The 18,174-nt window shown below is 38.5% G+C and overlaps 1 protein-coding gene across 3 annotated transcripts in view; it reads left to right on the top strand.

Moving 5' to 3' along the window:
- The window catches only part of LOC108680112, a 65,636-nt gene extending 48,220 nt beyond the window's left edge, over nucleotides 1-17,416 (top strand). For all 3 annotated transcript variants that reach the window (XM_047880195.1, XM_047880196.1, XM_018168868.2), the window contains 7 exons: nucleotides 6,785-7,099; nucleotides 7,576-8,577; nucleotides 9,088-9,312; nucleotides 11,899-12,111; nucleotides 14,571-14,828; nucleotides 15,310-15,491; nucleotides 15,882-17,416. In XM_047880195.1, the coding sequence (XP_047736151.1) occupies nucleotides 6,785-7,099; nucleotides 7,576-8,577; nucleotides 9,088-9,312; nucleotides 11,899-12,111; nucleotides 14,571-14,828; nucleotides 15,310-15,491; nucleotides 15,882-16,017 (2,331 nt within the window). In that variant the 3' untranslated portion in view covers nucleotides 16,018-17,416. The remainder of the gene's footprint in view (nucleotides 1-6,784; nucleotides 7,100-7,575; nucleotides 8,578-9,087; nucleotides 9,313-11,898; nucleotides 12,112-14,570; nucleotides 14,829-15,309; nucleotides 15,492-15,881) is intronic.
- Nucleotides 17,417-18,174: the final 758 nt, after the last annotated feature.

Below are 18,174 nucleotides of genomic sequence, written 5' to 3'. Positions count from 1 at the left end.
TTCATTATTATTTATGGATTTATTAATTAGTTGAAGCTAACTGGCATGAAACACGATCGCGCTAATTTTTATCATGTAGTTTTTGACATTTGAGCATTACTTGCAGAAATTTTTTGTTGGTTATGTTGCATGCAATTTCAGGTTCCATTATGTCGAGAGTTCAATGACTTATTTGTAGATACTGCAAGGGTTTATTGTCTCCTCTCAATATTTTGAACAAAGACCAAAGCGACCTGGTCTTTGTGCAGACTCTCAAAGCATGAGCAAAAAGTGATCTTATACTATTGAACAGAGAATAGCCTTGGTTATTTAGATGAATGTTGCAGTGTATTTCCTAGAACTGTGATCGGTCTCACTGATAATATGCGAGAAGTCTAATATATTATTCTGAACTTGCTGGTCCAAACTTGCTTTCTCATCACATATTTGCAGTTAAGGAGTTCCTTGCCTTTGCTTGATGTCGTATAAAAAGTGGGCTCCAAAATAACAATAAGAAGAAATCATGAAAGTTCTGTTTTCTATACGATAGAGAATAATACATCTCTGGTGCGATCGAGGTGGTAAATTATTTGAGTTTAGTCCGAATTTTGTTTTTCTTGAACAGTGTGAAATTTAGAAACAATTAGAGTTTATAGAAGAGAAAGCCAAATTTAGCATTAATTAAAATTTAAATCAACATGTAACTAGCTGATAATCATTGCAGCTCGGCAAAACGGCGTTAGAGCTTCATGTAGGTATTAATGTAGCATCGGTTTTCTTGAATCCTCCGCCACTATTCACTTAGGGTCGTTAAGAGTTGTTTTTATGAATGTATTCCCAGATATTGTGTAAAAAACTTATAACCATTCCACTTAGTTTCCTTTCAGACCTTTCTGTTTCCGCGATTTTTATACCAATTTTTAGGCTCGTTAAGAGTTGTTGTTTTTGTGTATATACATACGTATGTATTTTCCGATATTGTGGAAAAGACTTCTAACCATTTCACTTGGTTTACTTTTAGGCTTGTCTCTTTCCACGTTTTTTCACAACAATTTTAGTTAATATTCTTTTCTTTAGTATTGCTAATTGGAATTTAACGACTGAAAACAGCTTCTCTGCGGAACTTTTTAATGGTGGCATGGTGAAATTTATGTCTTTTCTATATTCTTCTAAAATTTCTTATTAATTTACGATTTAATGCGTTGACCTTAATTAAAGTGGTGAATAATCACGTGATATGAATAATTGCATATAATAACTATCCTCATTATTTTTTGAGTAACGATTGAGGAAGTTGAATTATTCTCGCCTGTTCACACTAGTTTATCCGAATAATATTAATCGCATGATAGAATTATTCTTTATCAGACATTACCAATTCTCTGCCTATGTTTTTTTTCGTCAAGAGCATTGAAGTGGAACGTCTAGCCGAGTTCTTAGAATGGTTTGCTACCAGCATCAGACAGCAGACGTGTCTGGGGAATTTAGAGGATTTGGAAACACGGGTGTATTTTATAATCCACAAGAATAAACACATCATCATAAATTTGAACGAGTTACGAAATTTCTTGAAATCATAAAAAATTGATTTATCTGTGCGAAACGCATGCATCGTTGAAAAAAAAAGAATTGACACTGTCCAAATTTGTGCATCATTAAATATTGGAAGGGTTGATTGATTTCCGCTTATGTCGCGAGGAGAACCTTTAATCGCCTCCAGTCAACCAGTCTTATATGTAAATATTTGATCGAGTGCTTTTCCACAATACCTGTAGTGTCGAGATATTACTTTGGCCCGATAGTTATTCTCAGTCGTGCAATAGTACCTATAGCACTGAAAAACTGAGAGGGAAGGATTAGATAAAATAAGAAGTTCGATTTAAAATTATAATAGATTTATTTAATTCAAGATAGGTACAAAATTTTAATATTTCTGAACGGGAGCCAAATTGGAGTTCCGTTCTATGGAAAATTTGGGCTTGATCGATTTCTTTTTTCAAACTTAACATTAACATTCCTTAACATATTCTTATTAATTTGATTCGATAAAAAAGGGTTATATAATTGCAGGGATTATCAGTCGATCCACTCTTACGCCGAGTTAACCTGCTAGTGTCGTGTGCTTATGTAACACATGATGAAACGTATAAAATATTAAACCCTAGTCAGAGAGAAAGCGAGAGACGTTCTTGTTTTTCTCTGACCCTGGGCGTTTCTGTTTTTCGGTGTCGTGCGTGGCCCAGCTTTTTTGTCTGGTATTTCTTGTCGTCCGCTGTGGCCACCACATGACGAGCGCTCCTGACAAACGCAGTCCCGCTGGCTGCGCCTCAGGCAAGGTCGTTCACTCGATCGTCCTCGCTATGCGCTCTGCTCGGCCCAGCAACCGTTCGCAGCTCCGGCTGCAGCATGCGATGATTCTTCTTTACCGTCGCTGGATAAATTGAATGTTAAAAACTAATCCGTAACGAACTTGCTTTTAAAGCATTTATAATAGTTCAGGTCATAAGGTTAATACGCGTTCTAGAAACTTGTGAGCACGATTTTTCTGAAGGCTTAGTGACCTCCTTCTGTGATGCATATTCCAGTAATGTTCATGTACAGTGAAATTTAAATCCGAGTGAAGGCTGCTGAGCTCTACTTGATCACGAAATGCTTTCAGACCCTATTTATGACTGCCAAAATATTGCAAAATTGTTGTCGATAAAGATCAAAACAACCTGAGGCAACAACGTCTGGCATTAATGTTACATGCATTTATGGTGCTATAAGATAAAAATTTAATTGAATTGTAATTCAGTTGTGGGTCTTGCAACGATATGAATTAAACTAAATTTTAACACAGTCAGTACTTGGTACGATTTTTATCGATTGGCATATTAAATCGAATGCAATTTAATCTTATACATGACATCACTCTATTAGTGTTAATGCCAATTAAGCCTCGTGTGAAATTTAATAGTGGACTTTTACTACTGGTATATTATAAATATAATTTTACTAATTTTTTATGCTAAATATATACTTTTTACAAGTTTTACTAAAATTATAAATGTAATTAACAATCATATACTAATGTGGAAACAAAATTATTGATTTTACTAACAATTCTGAAACAAGCAAGCCACAATTGTGTTCTCATGTCCATTGACGACGAATTATTTTGCCCTGACTGCATTGCGCGAAGCATGTGGATGGTAGTTTAAAGAGCAACGAACGGCTGATTTAAAGGAGTGGAGACCTGCAGTGTGTCCCCTACACAATTTTTCGTTAATTCAATACAAAACCTGTTCAGTAAGTCTTCTCATTTTTTTTTCTTCTTGTCCGTTGGCCTAGGACTTGACCGCCAGCATTCATACCGTTGTCGGAGACTTGTATATTGGCAGCAGCTGCTAATAGCGAGTGGTGCGACTGCATAGCTGCACCGATATATTTAATTATAACCCAACTGAATTCGGTTGATCGTGAGTCTGTAGCACTTGTACACGGGGCGTATATATGCACCGCGTATATTAATTGTTTAAGTATTATTACCTCCTTGTGTTTGTTGTGAATATTCTTGGGAAATGGAAGTTATTTTCTTACGTCATGGTTTAATTTTTGCTATATCGATCAAATAATTGATTACGCTCAGTTATCAATATTGTAATTTATTTTCATTGTTTAGTTACTGCGGTGGAGGTAGGTAAATATTCAATTATTTAGCTGATGTATAATATTAGTCTCTGAAAAAATTTAGCTTAATATCTATTGAATGAAAGTTCTTGCTTATTTATTGCGACATTTATATCTTTTGAATAATATTTTATAATTCAGGTACGCACTTATCGGTACAGCAGGTTTTAGTAACTACGCGCTAATCGTCATTTACACTCGCTTGTCGGCTAGTTTAAATCCGGATAAGCTTGTATCCAGAATTTTCGAGTAGACTGTTATTTATGTTTATGTACCGGGAAAAATAGTATTATCTCACTAGTGCAATTTTCTAAAAGTTCAAAGTTTGTGAGTTGGTTCTGTTGCTGATTTATCTTGCATTTGCTGCACTTGCAGTTGCGTTGTATGGCCGAGTTCTTTTTCACTCGTACCATGAGGTGTGGTACTGTAGTTCGTTTACGGCACTTGACGAAAAACACAAATGTGTGTCCTCAACTTTTATTAAATATTCTAAATTTCTTTGCACCCGTTATAGTTATGGTTCATATACGTGTTACCGTTGGTCCTGGTAGATTTGATCGATTTTTTATCCATCTATAAGCGTTAACTTTGTTGCGCGCATAATAATTCAGTATAAACCCAATTATGTACATGCAATTTTTATTTTTATGCATGTAAATCAACGAACACCAAATTTGTCGCAACGATCTTCTAAAGCAATAAAGTTTCCTTGTATGCAATTTTATTCAAGCATCCAGTTAATTAATATATTGGAAGATATTTTGCATGTTGCGTTTCTAAAAAATGTAGTATGCAATTGTGGAACTGGATTCGAATATTCGACATCGTGTACTATCTATGACCCTTATTTATTTTTTATTTCAACCATTGCTCGAACAGCGATCGGTAATGTTTGGCGGCGTAGCGGAAAATGATAATTTTCTGAACAATCTCTCTTGGCTTGACTGGAAGTAAGATGCTCTGACAAGAACAGCAGTGTAAAAAACGAATTTTTGTACACCGCAATGTACCAAATGCTTTATTTTCTACCTTATGCCGCAATCGTTTGTCACTTTCAACGTAATGTTAGTGCATTAAGTGCCGACTAATGGGTATAGTCAGTATTTTCTGCATTTTTTAAATTCAGTATTTTTCATCCTAAATAAATAAACTAGAATGAAGAGTAATTTTGCCAATTTAATCAGTCAACACGTGTGTTTCTACTAACTGGAAGCACCGATCGATAAATGTTTCAACAAAGTGCTTGACTTCACCGTTCGCCCGTTTATCAATTTGGCCGTCCGTCCCATTTGCCTTCTGATTTCCGTGTGCTGAATACCGATCTCTGCGTCCTTTGTTACCCCTGAATTCGTTGCTATGGTGCAATTTCTAAATATGTCCTCATGTACCTAATCCTAATCGGATTTTACCTGTAATTGATGTCGTGATATATTATTAGTTAGATCACTGCTATCATTGATTGTATTTTGAATAATTATGTTGTCATTTGAGTATTTCCTGTCGTAGCTAAGTTTGTCTTTTTCCAGCTCATAAAAATGTCCATCACCATTGCTTTCTTTATGAATTTTTATTGAATCCTCATTATTTTTTTGTACGTTCAACATGTGTTTGGATGAAAACCTCATTATTATGAAACGTTTCTCGCGCGCAATTTATAAAAATGTTTATTTAATACTTCATTAACAATGTTTCATGTTTTATTAACACTTTATAAATATGAAACACTTGATTATTATGAAGTGTTCGTACGCGCAATTATGAAGTACTTCTCTAGCGCAAACAAGAAAAGCGCTCCATTATTAACGGTGTCTAATCCCCACGTGCAGCAAGCCTCTGAGACACTGCGTTTGATCCCGTAATTATCTGATCAAATTTCCCGGAAGGTCAATCGATACTATCTTTTTCTCTCTTAAAGTTGCCAAGACTTCGTATTTTCTAAATAATAAAACTAAGGTAAAACACTTTGAAAATTAGTTACCTGATTATCGCCTAAAAATCCGTTATTCATTGCTAGTTGAAAAATAACGAAAATTCTTGTTCGTTTGTAACTATTGTGATCATTTGTCGTAGATGCACAAGTTACATCGTTCTTCAGACTGCACCGCAAACGGTTTCGCAACTTAAGCGATTTTTCATGATAATTTATTTTCCGCTATTTTCATTTTTCAAGAGACGACTTCTGGACTCTGGTATGAGGTGTTAGGATTAGTGCTAAAGTTAACATGGGATGACGAGTCTGAATCACTGACTCCTATTCCTGTCCACGTTATGTTTCATCTTGATTAGCGAACTTTGCTATTGCATTTCTTTGCAATTTAGCCTTGTACAAATGTTCGCTTTTACCCTTAATAATTCTTGTGGTACTCCTATTAACAATTTTTACTTTCTTGGCATTGTGGAAATTCATTTTTCCATAAATGGTGTTAAATTTTATTTCAGCGCAAATTTATAGATTACTGTAAACGTAGGTACATGTCTCACTCAATGACATACTTGGGCGCTGATATAATATTTATTTAAGTAACTTTTATTCTTTTCTTTCTTCTATGTTTCACATTACAAACATTTTCTATACGTACAACCTGTAACGCTTTTTCGAAATTGTCCATTGAAATTGTGTAAAAAATTTATTGAATTTGCTTGCAGTGTGTGATGTATACATCTCTGACTCTGAGAGCAATATTCTTGCACTGAAGGTTGACTGCAGTTTCCATGCTTATCTCGAACACATCCTTGTTTGTCAGTTCTATATCTTCTGAACGATTCTTTAAGTGGCCATTAGGCTTGCGCTGCCTCGTTGTTTGACAGTTTTATTGGCTGCTATCTCTCTACGTGCATATTTTATTTGAAATAGTTTCGCAAAAGATGTTAAGAATATCTTGTTGTTGATAATTTCTGGCGAATGCATGTTTTGTACTTAAATGCAAATGGGAATTTATTGTGTATTTCGATTTCATAACCATTAAATAAACAATGTAAATGTAGGATTAGTTTGGTTTCAAAATTGTGTAGCAACAAACGGATAAACATTTGATTAATATGCTAACAGTATTCACTTTCAGCGATAAATTTTCACAAAAGCGTCCGATATATTGCTAACATTATCAGGGAATTCATTCGTCTTTTCTTCCAGATGACTGCCGAGAATACGAAAAATTGGGAGGGAGGCAGCCTACGCAGCTCGCTCGACTCCAACGATGAACTTCACTTCGACGATCAAAATGTCTACCGACGACAACCTGTGCATAAAATCACAAATAAGCCACCCACGGACCGACGTTCCCTCACAGAACCCGTGGGTGTAGCAGCAATTTCGGTGCTCCGTCGGAACGTGTCGGCCCCGAGCATGTCTGATGACAGGGCGCTGACCGTTGGTCTCCCTTCTGTTGAGGCCGTACAGAGCAATCCCGGCAGGGTCGTTGAACTGCTCGCCAAGTACCAGTCTAAAGTAAGCTTTTGAATACGACACAAATTTAAGCTCAAAATATAAAAATCTTAGTAATAGACATTTTCCGGGAAATGGAATTATGCAGATTACAGTTGATTTATATTATTTTTTCTCTCGCTGTCCACATGCTGGTACTTTTAATACTGGCTAAATCTATAAATCCTATACTATATATATTACCAGGTAGCTAGCGTATCCTTATGCCTTAATGACTTGGTGTAAGAAATCTGCAGGACATTCATTGGAAAATGAATATTATTTTAAATTAAGTTTGGTGGAAATAAAGTGCTGAGTGTATAGGATAAGAAATCGAGGGTAGCCGCACCGTCCTCAGTGGCATACTGTAGATTTGCAGTCTTGAAGATTTTTGGGGCACATTGCTTGGCGCCGACTTCAAAGCTAGCGTGCCTAACTCGAGTATTGAATGAGAAAAATGGAATTTGCACTAGTAATGAATACATGTTTTATATATACAGGTTCGCGATAGCAAACGTATGCTGTCAAGACTACGGCTCCAAAAAGACGCGCAGCTAAATATAATCAAAACCCAACTTTTCTACTTGGAATCACAACTGCGGAAAGAACAGAAAGAAATCCTCAGTAAATTGGACCAAAGAGATGCCACGATAGCGAGCCAACAGCATGAAATAACTAAATTGCGCAAAGATAATCGGCGTCTCATGAATCGACTAAAGAAACTCAGTGAAGGCCAAGAGACCTCTTCGGGAGGGGGTCAGTATTTCACGACGAGTGCCTGCAGTTCATCCGAGTTCAGCGATGCTTCCATATATGGGACACTTTTGCCCAGGTCCAGCGGCGTGTCAACTTCCATGATAGATCTACCAAGCAGACTCTCCCCTAGTGTATCTAGTGTGCCGCGAGAAATTGGATGCACTGTTGGCAGCAATAACATAAGTTTGCGGGCGAAAGAACAAAAATACATGACGAGCCCAAAGAAATTCAATCACAACAGTAAACCAGCCTGGGAAGGCCAACTTCGGAACAGTAAATCCGTTGAAGCCGTGAACCCAAACGTTGCGTCGGTTCGTGCGATGACCGACCGCGTGCTTCACAAACCCCCGATCGCCGAGAAGCCAAAAGTTTGCTCGGCAGGCTGCATTCCTACGAATGCAAGCCGAGCACCTACCCAAAACAGGCCTCCTCAGCTCCCTCTCACGACTGCATCTCAAGTTGTACGAGGACCCAGGCAGTGCACTATTGTTTCCACCATCAGCAGACTTCTGGAGGAGGAGTCTGATGGTGCTGGAGGTGGCAGTTCAAGTGAACCTTCTTCGCCCGAAGCAACCCTCAAACCTCAAACTCCACGGGTCATCAGACTGGCGCGTCAGTACGAAGGAATCGTAGCCTCCAAGCGGCCTAATACAGACACTTCTTCTTCTGCTGCGAACTCTGCGTCACCTGAATTCATACGCAGCCAGGAACGTGTCATTAAGAGTCTACTCATGGACGAATACGAGGTAAAGACATTTATTGCTTGACTGATCGTTGATTGGGCCCATTTGAAAATCCGCCGCAATTGTAGGATCGAAGATTAGTGTTTATGATGTCATACATATAAATCAAATTCAATGCATTGATTAGTAATTTTATTTTGACGTAGCATCTTCATTCAATATCCCGTTGTTTTGGTCATAATCCACTATCGCCATCTCTCAAGTGTTATTACAAGAACATCATTGTTGAGAATCTTATAACTAATTAATTTTCGTTACGTGGTTGGACACAATACAGCAACATGATTTTCACGCGCTTTCCAATAAACTACGTTAAATAACTATCCAAATCTAAAGTTAGCGAAAAAATGTGAAGAAGTTGAATACATTGAATTTATTCAATTATTTTTTCAGCTGAAAAAGTAACTCTTAAAAACTGTCGAAAAAATAGAAACAACAGGCTTATTAAGAATATCGACAAAAAACATCAAGTTGAAGGGGCAAGTGTTTAAGCGAGTTAATTTGTTTTGGCAGGTCACTAGTGGCTACAACAGCGACGCCATCAGCGACCACGACTACGAGAACATTCGCCTGGCCTCCGACTCTGTGTCGACGTCGTCGTCCTCGCATAACCTCAGGAGCGAGTCCAGAGAGGACGGCCGCGACGAGGGTGACGAAGAAGGCTATGTCGAGGAGGAGGATAACTACGTGGTCCTGCAGCCCACAATGCTGGACAACACAAACACCAGCGTTTGGGAGGTTAGGCTTGCTGGAGGCATGAGTGAATAAAATATTAGTCAATCGAGACCAATTGTTCTCGGGTGAACTTGCTGGAATTACTAGTTTAGCGTTAATTGTTTTGGGAGTGTGCGATTAATTAAATAAGAGTTTTAAAAAAAGCTCGCTAGATATGAGATTTATTATTATTATACTGTTATTATATCGGCAATCGCTTTAATTTCGGTCTGGTTGCGACCGCAGTGGTTAGAAATGGCACGTTGTAAGTCCAAAAATGAAATAGGTTACGGCAAAAAATGGTACAGAGAGAGGGTAGCAATGAAACACTTAATACATTTCATATTAAATTGGGAAATTGAAGTTCACATCATACGTTGACCAAAATCTCTAGTACAGTGGTTCTCAAAGTGGGCGATATCGCCTCCCTAGGGGCGGTGGAAAGATTTTGGGGGGCGATAAGGAAGAAGAGGGCGGTAGGGGAGCGATATGGAGGGCGGCTGTCCGAAGTCAATGTCAGAAGTTCGAACGTTTGTTAGACGATTTGTACACAACACGTGCAGCACATGACTCCCAGCGATGGTTTTTTCTGTTTTTTTTTAACCTAGCTCTCCTGGGTTTACGTCTCGGACAAATTAACGGCCGGACTCGAGGCCGGTCTCACGGCCAATTTTCAAATTCAATGATCAAGGAATATCACTCAAACTAATGAACTTTAACTCGATGAAACTTGGTACATTAAGTATTCATTAGGTCCTAACGGTAATGTTTCGCTCGTGAAAATTATTTGAATTTTGCCATCGTTCGTTTTTGCCATAGTTATATGCCAATACGGGCCAAAATCCACAGTGATCAAATAATTTCTTCCAAACTACTGAACAGATTCGAACGAAATTTTGAATTTACAGTCCTAACTAAAAATTTTTCGATTGTTCCTTCGTTCGCGAGTTTTTTTTTTCATTTCTCCTTCACTCGTGATTTAAACAGCAATTCATGCTTAAATTCGCAGTAATCAAGAAATTTCTTCCAAACCACTGAACAGATTTGAACGAAACTCAGTATTTAAATACCTAAACCTCAGCAACGGTGATGTCTACATTTTTTCTTTTTGCCTTCGTTTGCGAGTTATACGGCTATACGTATACTGATTCTGATTTATAGAAGCCATCGATCGACCGGTAGAAAAGCTGGTCGTTCCTACTATATCTGTATAACTCGCAAACGAAAGCAAAATGGAAAAATTGTCACGAGCTAAACATCACTGTTGAGAGGTTATGTGTTTTTATACAAAGTTTCGTTGAAATCTGTTCTGTATTTTAGAAGAAATTTCTTGATCGCCGCGAATTTAAGCGACAAATTACCCGGCGATACGGGCCGAATATAGGGAAGTGTGAAATCAAGAATGACGGTGAAGTGAAAAAAACTCGCAAACGAAGGTAAAATCGAAAAAAAATTATAAGCTAAAAAAAATCACCGCTTGGTAGTTAGGAATGTATATTAAAAATTTCGTTCAAATCTGTTCAATAGTTTGGAAGAACTTCTTTGATCAATGCGAATTTTGGCCTGTTTCGCAATATACGCGCAACTCACGAATGAAGGTGAAATTTAAAAAAATTTACGAGCTAAACATCACCGTTAGGTTCTGATGAATGCGTGTTCCAAGTTTAGTAGAGCTGCGTTCATTTGTTTGAGAGAAATTTCTTGATAATTGAATTTGGAGATTGGTCGTGAGACCGGCCATGAGTCCGGCCGTAAATTCGCCCGAGACGTCCTAGGTTTCTAGTGCGGAAACAGTTAAAACAGCTGAAAAACATATTGGTTCACTAAATGGGGTTCTATTTGTGAAATACACATTTGTGTTTAACTTTTATCTTTTAAAATTTCAACGTACTAAATTTCAAGAAAGTGGCGTATGTCTGTGGGGGGCGCTAGAAATTCACTAGGGGGCCAAAGGGGGCGCCAGCCTGAAAAAGTTTGGGAACCACTGCTCTAGTACATGAAAAAGGAATTCTGAACACAATCAAAATTGAAAACTTATCATTTAACAACACTAAAATCTTTTACCTTTACCAGAAAACGTTCAGCCGTAGAGTGGTACGACCCCCGTAACGTCCGTATCTCGCGCGCGCGTTTGCGGCCGTATTCCTAGTGGCCGTACCGCAGCTGTAACCGCTCGTCACTTTTCACAGTTGCTCTTTCTTCATAGCCTTATTTCCCGCGCTATAATGATGTCTAACGGCCAATCTAACCGTAGAATTTATGATGACCGTACTACGGAATAGTGGTAGTCGTCTTCATAGTCGAGGATGTTCTTCAAAGTCCAAACTCGCTGCCTTACTGTTGCTGATGGTGAATGTGACCGTACTGATGAGAATTGCCGCGCAGTTTGCTGTATTTAACCTCTATGATTGCCGGCGTTATAATGATTGTTAGACGTGTTTTCATTCGTCAGATAAAAATGCTATTTACCCAAGTTATCCTAATTTGTTTACCCAAAACCTCGTCTACTAACGGCAATTACAGATATGGAGAATATTGACGACGAGTAGTTCTACCTTGAAAATACAAGGTTTTATCAAAAATATTAATTAAATTAATTACTGCCATCAGGTAACGGAGAGCGAGGACTTGCCTATCTACAGCAACGTGAACTTCGACACCTCAGAGCTAGCTTCTGGTGGGCGTCTTCAGATGCCCATACCAAGCAGGGGCGTCACCAGATCCAAGAGCCTCGACGACATTTTGGAAACTAACCTGGACTCTCCGGTCCTCAGGCCTGTGTCCGTGCCAAGCACTCCTTCTAAGCTGCAGGAAGTTGTGCAGGTAAATAAATTTTTTTTCATCTTCTAGTATTTTGGCAAACCCGAAAATAAGAAAAAAGGGGAAAATTTAACATGTTCTTGCTACTGTGGGAAATTCCAAGTTTTCTTCTACACAACTTTGAATGTAAATCAACGGAAGATATCTTCTGAGGAGGGCAAGGCCAATGTTGTAAATTAGTTCTTTAGCAGCGTCTTCACAGATGAGGACTTGATCAGTATTACAGCTATTGAGGAGCGAGCAGTGGGCTCGAAGTTAACTAGTTTTGAGATACATGAGGAGGAGGTTCTCAAGCGCTTGGTCTCCCTGAATCTCAGACGGTTTCCACAATAGATTACTAAACGAATTAGCAACCGTCCTGGCCGGCCCTTTAACAGTATTCTTTCGAAAAACCTTGATCGAAGGGACTTTGCCGGCCGACTGGAAAGAAGCCCAAGTGACAGAAGTAACCCCGGTAACTACCGTCCTGTAAGTCTCACAAGTGTTGTGTAAGGTGATGGAATCGGTTATGAGGGATGATAGGATTATCGATCACTTGACTGTTAACCATTTTCTATCAGACTGTCAGCATGGCTTTATTGCTGGCAGATTATGCAACACTAATCTCCTGTCTACATTGAATAATTGGACTCGCCTGCTGGACGAAAGGGAGCCAGTGAATGCACTGTACCTCGATTTTGCCAAGGCATTTGAGAGTGTTCCGCATGAGCGACTGTTACGTAAAGTGAATTCTTTGGGAATAGAGGGAAATGTACTCCAATGGATCAGGAATTTCATAGTAGGCAGAAGACAACGTGTCAGCATTAACGGAACCGTTTCAGACTGGGTAACTGTGCGCGTTCTTCGGCCTGTTTTGTTTGTCGCTTCTATAAACGATCTACCAGAAGTAGTGTTAAGCGTGTGCTCCAAGCGTGTGCCGATGACACAATAGTTTATAATACAGTTAAGGATGCGTCAAATAAAATGAAACTGCAAAATAATCTTGATAGTTTAGTTGACTGGGGTAATGCGTGGCAGCTGCGTTTCAAAGCTGACAAGTGTGAAGTATTTCACCTCGGCAAGAGCAATGAACAGCAAGCTTACAGCATGAGAAGACACGGTTGCAACGAGAGGGTTGAGATTGAGAAGTCTTGCGTGGAAAAAGATCTTGGGGGTTGGGTCGACAAGGAGCTAAAATTTTCTAGGCATATTGAAACGCAAGTTAATAAATCCAATAAACTGCTTGGGCTGACCAGATGCTCCTACGAGTACCTAGAATTAGAAATGATGCTGTTGTTCACCTCTGTCGTGCGCCCGAACCTGGAGTTTGGAAACGTTGTGTGGTCACCGAGACTTGAAAAGGACAAAAATTTAGTTGAGAGTGTTCAGAGACGTGCAACAAGGATAATTCCAGGCTTAAAGGGCAAGTCTTATGAAGAAAGATTGAAGATTATGAAGCTTCCCAGTCACCGTTATCGTCGCCTGCGTGATGACCTCATTGAAGTATACAAGTATACTCATGGTTTATACAAGGTCTCCGAAGGATTGCTAGAATTTGAAACAAGAACCAACATCAGGGGCCACAGCTACAAACTAAACTGCGGTGCAACTTATCCACGCGACAACATTTCTTCTCGCTGCGAGTCACCGACATGTGGAACAGCCTCTCTGAAGATATTGTTGACGCTGCGAGTATGAACGCGTTCAAGAAGAGAGTCAAGAGACTAGACAAGTCCATGCCGGAGCATATGTTTAGTCTTAAAATGCTTCGTATCCTACGGAACAACTGAAATCTAGAAGCCAATTTAAAATCAGCCGTCCGTTGAAAAGTTTTGATCAAAGGGCCAGTCTGGTCAAGAAAAGTACAAGAATCGGCGACAGTCCTATCCAGGCCTATTCTTCAATGCCGAAGATACTATACTATACAACTAGATTCGAAGAGGCAATAATAAATAAGTCAAAATAGCGGCATAATAAATGAAGAGAGAATTGTTTTACTTGCATTCGCATGGAAGAGGAGGTTAAGCGAGACTGGCTATACGCTTGATATCTTAACTAGCCACTTGTAATTACAAAAAATTAAATTTCGCATCGATAAGTAACAAAGAACAATGACCCTAACACAGAAATTTTCCTACTAACTTGTTTGTTATGATCTTACTGCATTAGAGAGCTCTATTTTCAGGCAATACATGCAAGCGTCAAATTTTTCAGAAATAGACACAAGGATATTTATAAAAAGACGGTTCGGCCTAAACCTTCACTTTCATGCAATAACAATAATTCCGATTCTCCTTCTTGATTTTTTCCAGGCTTTTAACTGAACTGTTGATTGATTTCTAAAAATATTTGATTGGTAGAGAAAAATTATCTCAAATAAATTGAACTAGATTTAATGTAATGGCTAGTTGTGTTCAATTTCAAATTGATTGTTCTCAGATCAATTATGAAAATCAAACTAATTTGCGTGCTCCATCCAACAGTCATGCTCTTCGCAAGGCGTCACCGACAACCAGTCGCGAAGTCGTCTCACCTTTGGCCAGATGATCCCGGACCGACGCCCGCCCGATCACATGGCGGACAACTTCGAAGAGTTCACACTGGACTCCCTGGTGCTGGACGAGGACCAGGAGAGCGCCAGAGCCACGCATTTCAGAAACGAAGCAAACAACAGGAAAGGCAAAGAAAATCTTCTGCCCACTTATGAGTTACGAAGATGTGGCGATGGAGCAGAGATGCAGGTATATTAATATCTGCTGTATTATAGTAATTAAATTGAACATCGGTTTAACTTGATTTAAATAAAACAGATGGAGTGAGCAATGTTTTTATAGAAGCGAAAATTATTTTCCTGTACACAAGAGATCCAGTATTAACCGTGCTCTGGAATAGAGAAGCATTGCAAACAATATTTCATAAGCTTGCTTTGTAAACTCGAAGAAGATAGTACAGAAAACTGATGGAATTCATATTTGAACCGATAATTTCAAACTGTCACAAAAATTCATCCCAAAATACTACCAATAAAATTACCTAGAAGGGTGTTGGCTTTTATGAATCACAGAAATTGGCAGAACATGGACGATATTCGTACCTAATAAATTTTAACGCTGTTTTACTTAGTAGAAAGAAATTTATGTACCTGCATCTTGGACAGACAACCTAACTAGTTTATTAACCTGTACAACTTAACATGTGTTGTGAAACTTTTCTTAATTGTAGAGCGACTCTCCTCCTGCGCAAGTCACGTCGGCGACGGCGGAGTTGTGTGCGTCGTGCGTGGGGGCTCCGAACGTCGCTGCCGGCGGCGGCATCAACTGCCACACGTACGAAAAGTTCCTGGAAGCGACAGGACTCAGTCAGAAGTCAATCCTTACACCATCACGGATGTTTTCTAATCATAGGCAAGTTTATTTTTACAGCATAATCGTCATGAGCACATTATGTTATAGTTTGGTCATGCTTTTCAATTTTCTTTCTTGTAAGCGATAATAGCAGCAAACAGTAAGAAACGGAAAATATGAAACTTCTATCCGACCAGTTCCACATTACTATTAGAATTATCGGGTCAGTGACTCGTAGTTTGTCTCCAGGGCCAGTAGCAATTGTCAGTAAGAGAGCCAATTATCAGCGTTCCTCGTGCATTAATTCAATAACACTCCTTGACTAGAGAAAATAAGGACGAATTTTCAATTTTACTCGTGTTAAACAATGCTACGCAAGTTTATCATCAAACGATAAAATTATTGATTGAACATATAGCTCAGTTGTCTGATCATAACTTTGTCCTACAGGTCTATGTTGAAGCCTCGCGACATCAAACATCGGGATAAGTTACGAGCGGCCTTCACGACACTTGCTACTCTCGAAGAAGCTCCCAGTCCCACGCCTCAGAACCCGTCTCGGTACTGGACCGAACCGTACTTATGAGCCTGTGGAGACTGCAGCTGACTGCATAATATCGAACAATTCCGCATCGAAGTTGGCGAGCTACTCGAAAAATCAATAAGTAGCGTTCGTTACAGATTACCATTTACTTGAATTTGATACTACGTTTTACAGTTTTATTATCGATGAAACTGCGCGAGCGATTAATTACCGATTTATCATTTCCTGGTTACGATCTAAAATGAGGAGGTTGTACGTGAATATTCCCTAACTTTGCAGTAATGTTATATACTCAATCCCTAGTATTCGGTATTATGTACCTTATTTTGCGTCTTAATTCCTCTATAAACATAAAGTGGTGTGCGTTTTTTCATATAAATAACAGCATTAATTAAATGTTATAATTACATGGATGACATTGGTAATTGCGTATAAAGAATAATTTATCGTTGAGGCACTAAGTTTTGTATCTGAATATGCATGGCTGAATGAAATGTTTATTTTTTGTAGCTTACCTGTAAAACAGTTCCATTACTTGTACCTATCTCGTATCTTAAGACTAATTTTATGCAAGTAGTTAGTGAATATACACAGATGATATGAAATAGTTACTGTGCTGTATATTTTGCAATTGATTCCAATAGTCTTCGCGTAAGAATTGAGAAGAAACATCACGTTCGCTGATGAACGAAGTTTTTTTTCACGTTCTAATCATTCCGAGTTTTTTCGTTTCCTTCTCGACTCGTCAACATGGATAACATGGTAATTAAGGATATTAAAAAAATTAATCAGCTTTTCAGTTATCCGATTTTGAATTGAAATGAATTGTTAAGTTCATACATTGAAATGTGTCATTTCGAATCATGACAAACATGGCTGCTTTAATTCCCCTCACTGGGCTCGACCCTTGACCTCAAGAATTTTGCTGGCTTGCTCATAGAAATAAAATAGGCCTCCGATAGACGACAGTATGTATAATATTCATATACAAATTTTCAGTTTGGTCGATGACTGAGTCATTCAAAGTCTCGAGAATCAACAGTTTGATTACTTCTGGGTCAGAGAGAATCAAACTGGTGATGTGTCCGTGAGTGATCAACTAAGCCGCCAAGATTACATTCATCCGCATTCTAGACGCCGTGGTTTGCATTTCTGGAGTATCATCCTGACGTCTAGACTTTCAGTTTAGGTGTCGTGAGAGCAACAGCTCTCGTTTGGCTTGTTAAAAACACCATGCCAGTAAAAACATCGGGAGCTTCAGTGAGGGAGAACTAGTAGGTAACAGGCATGTTTATAGAGGTATAGTATTAACTGGTGAAAGGTTACGAGCGATTGACTGTTGTTGGTGATATACCCGATCATTCTGTACTATTGATATTTCTGATACTTGTACATAACACTCAGTGATCTGGTAACAGATCTAAGTAACAAGTCTGGTAAAGAAAGCGATGTATATTTATTCTCCTCAATTATCAAAGAAACCTGTCCCAGCGTGAATCGTTTATAATATTCATCAGATAATCAGGGTAGCAATATTTATTAGCGCTACTTAGTCTTCACCCCCTGACGGATAAAATTCCCCGAATAGGGTGATCTATTATTTGTTCTGCATAAAAACTATTAAAACTAAATCCAAAAGTCCGCCCTACATGTGTCGAGGCGTTCGTATTATGAAGGCTGAGAAGCATAGTAATTTTCAATCGAAAAATTTTCTTCTATGACCGTTAGATTAATAGAAAACTGATCCTTAGGTCTATAACTAAAAAATAAAAAAATTATCCGTGATCTGAATTACTAGAATGAAATTGCCAAGTTGGGTAAATGAAAATTCTTGAAAAAAAGTATACGATTCAAGGTCTAAAACGAAATTCACTTGCATGATGAGTATACAGGTGAATAATTATTTTCTTGCGAAAAATTTTTTGTTTCAAGTTCAAAATGCTTCATCTTCTTTTAATGCTATTAGTGCATTTACTTTATCAGCTTTCAACTCATACATAGTAAAGAATTCCAAGAGGTAATTTGTTTTAATTCCATGTCGACGATATTAGCGCGCAGCGATACACAGGAAGTCAGGTTAATTTATTTGAAAGAATCGTGACTTCTGAAACGATTTACTTCAGAATCAAATTAATTACGACTTCTAAATTTTGCAAAAATTTTGCGTTGACTTCCGACTGAACCGAGCATAGTTGAATC

This window comes from Hyalella azteca, unplaced genomic scaffold (assembly GCF_000764305.2).
Source record: "Hyalella azteca isolate HAZT.00-mixed unplaced genomic scaffold, Hazt_2.0.2 contig4943, whole genome shotgun sequence".
NCBI classification, from domain to species: domain Eukaryota; kingdom Metazoa; phylum Arthropoda; class Malacostraca; order Amphipoda; family Hyalellidae; genus Hyalella; species Hyalella azteca.
Note: the sequence above shows the minus strand (reverse complement) of the source record. Positions and strands in the feature narration are given on the sequence as shown.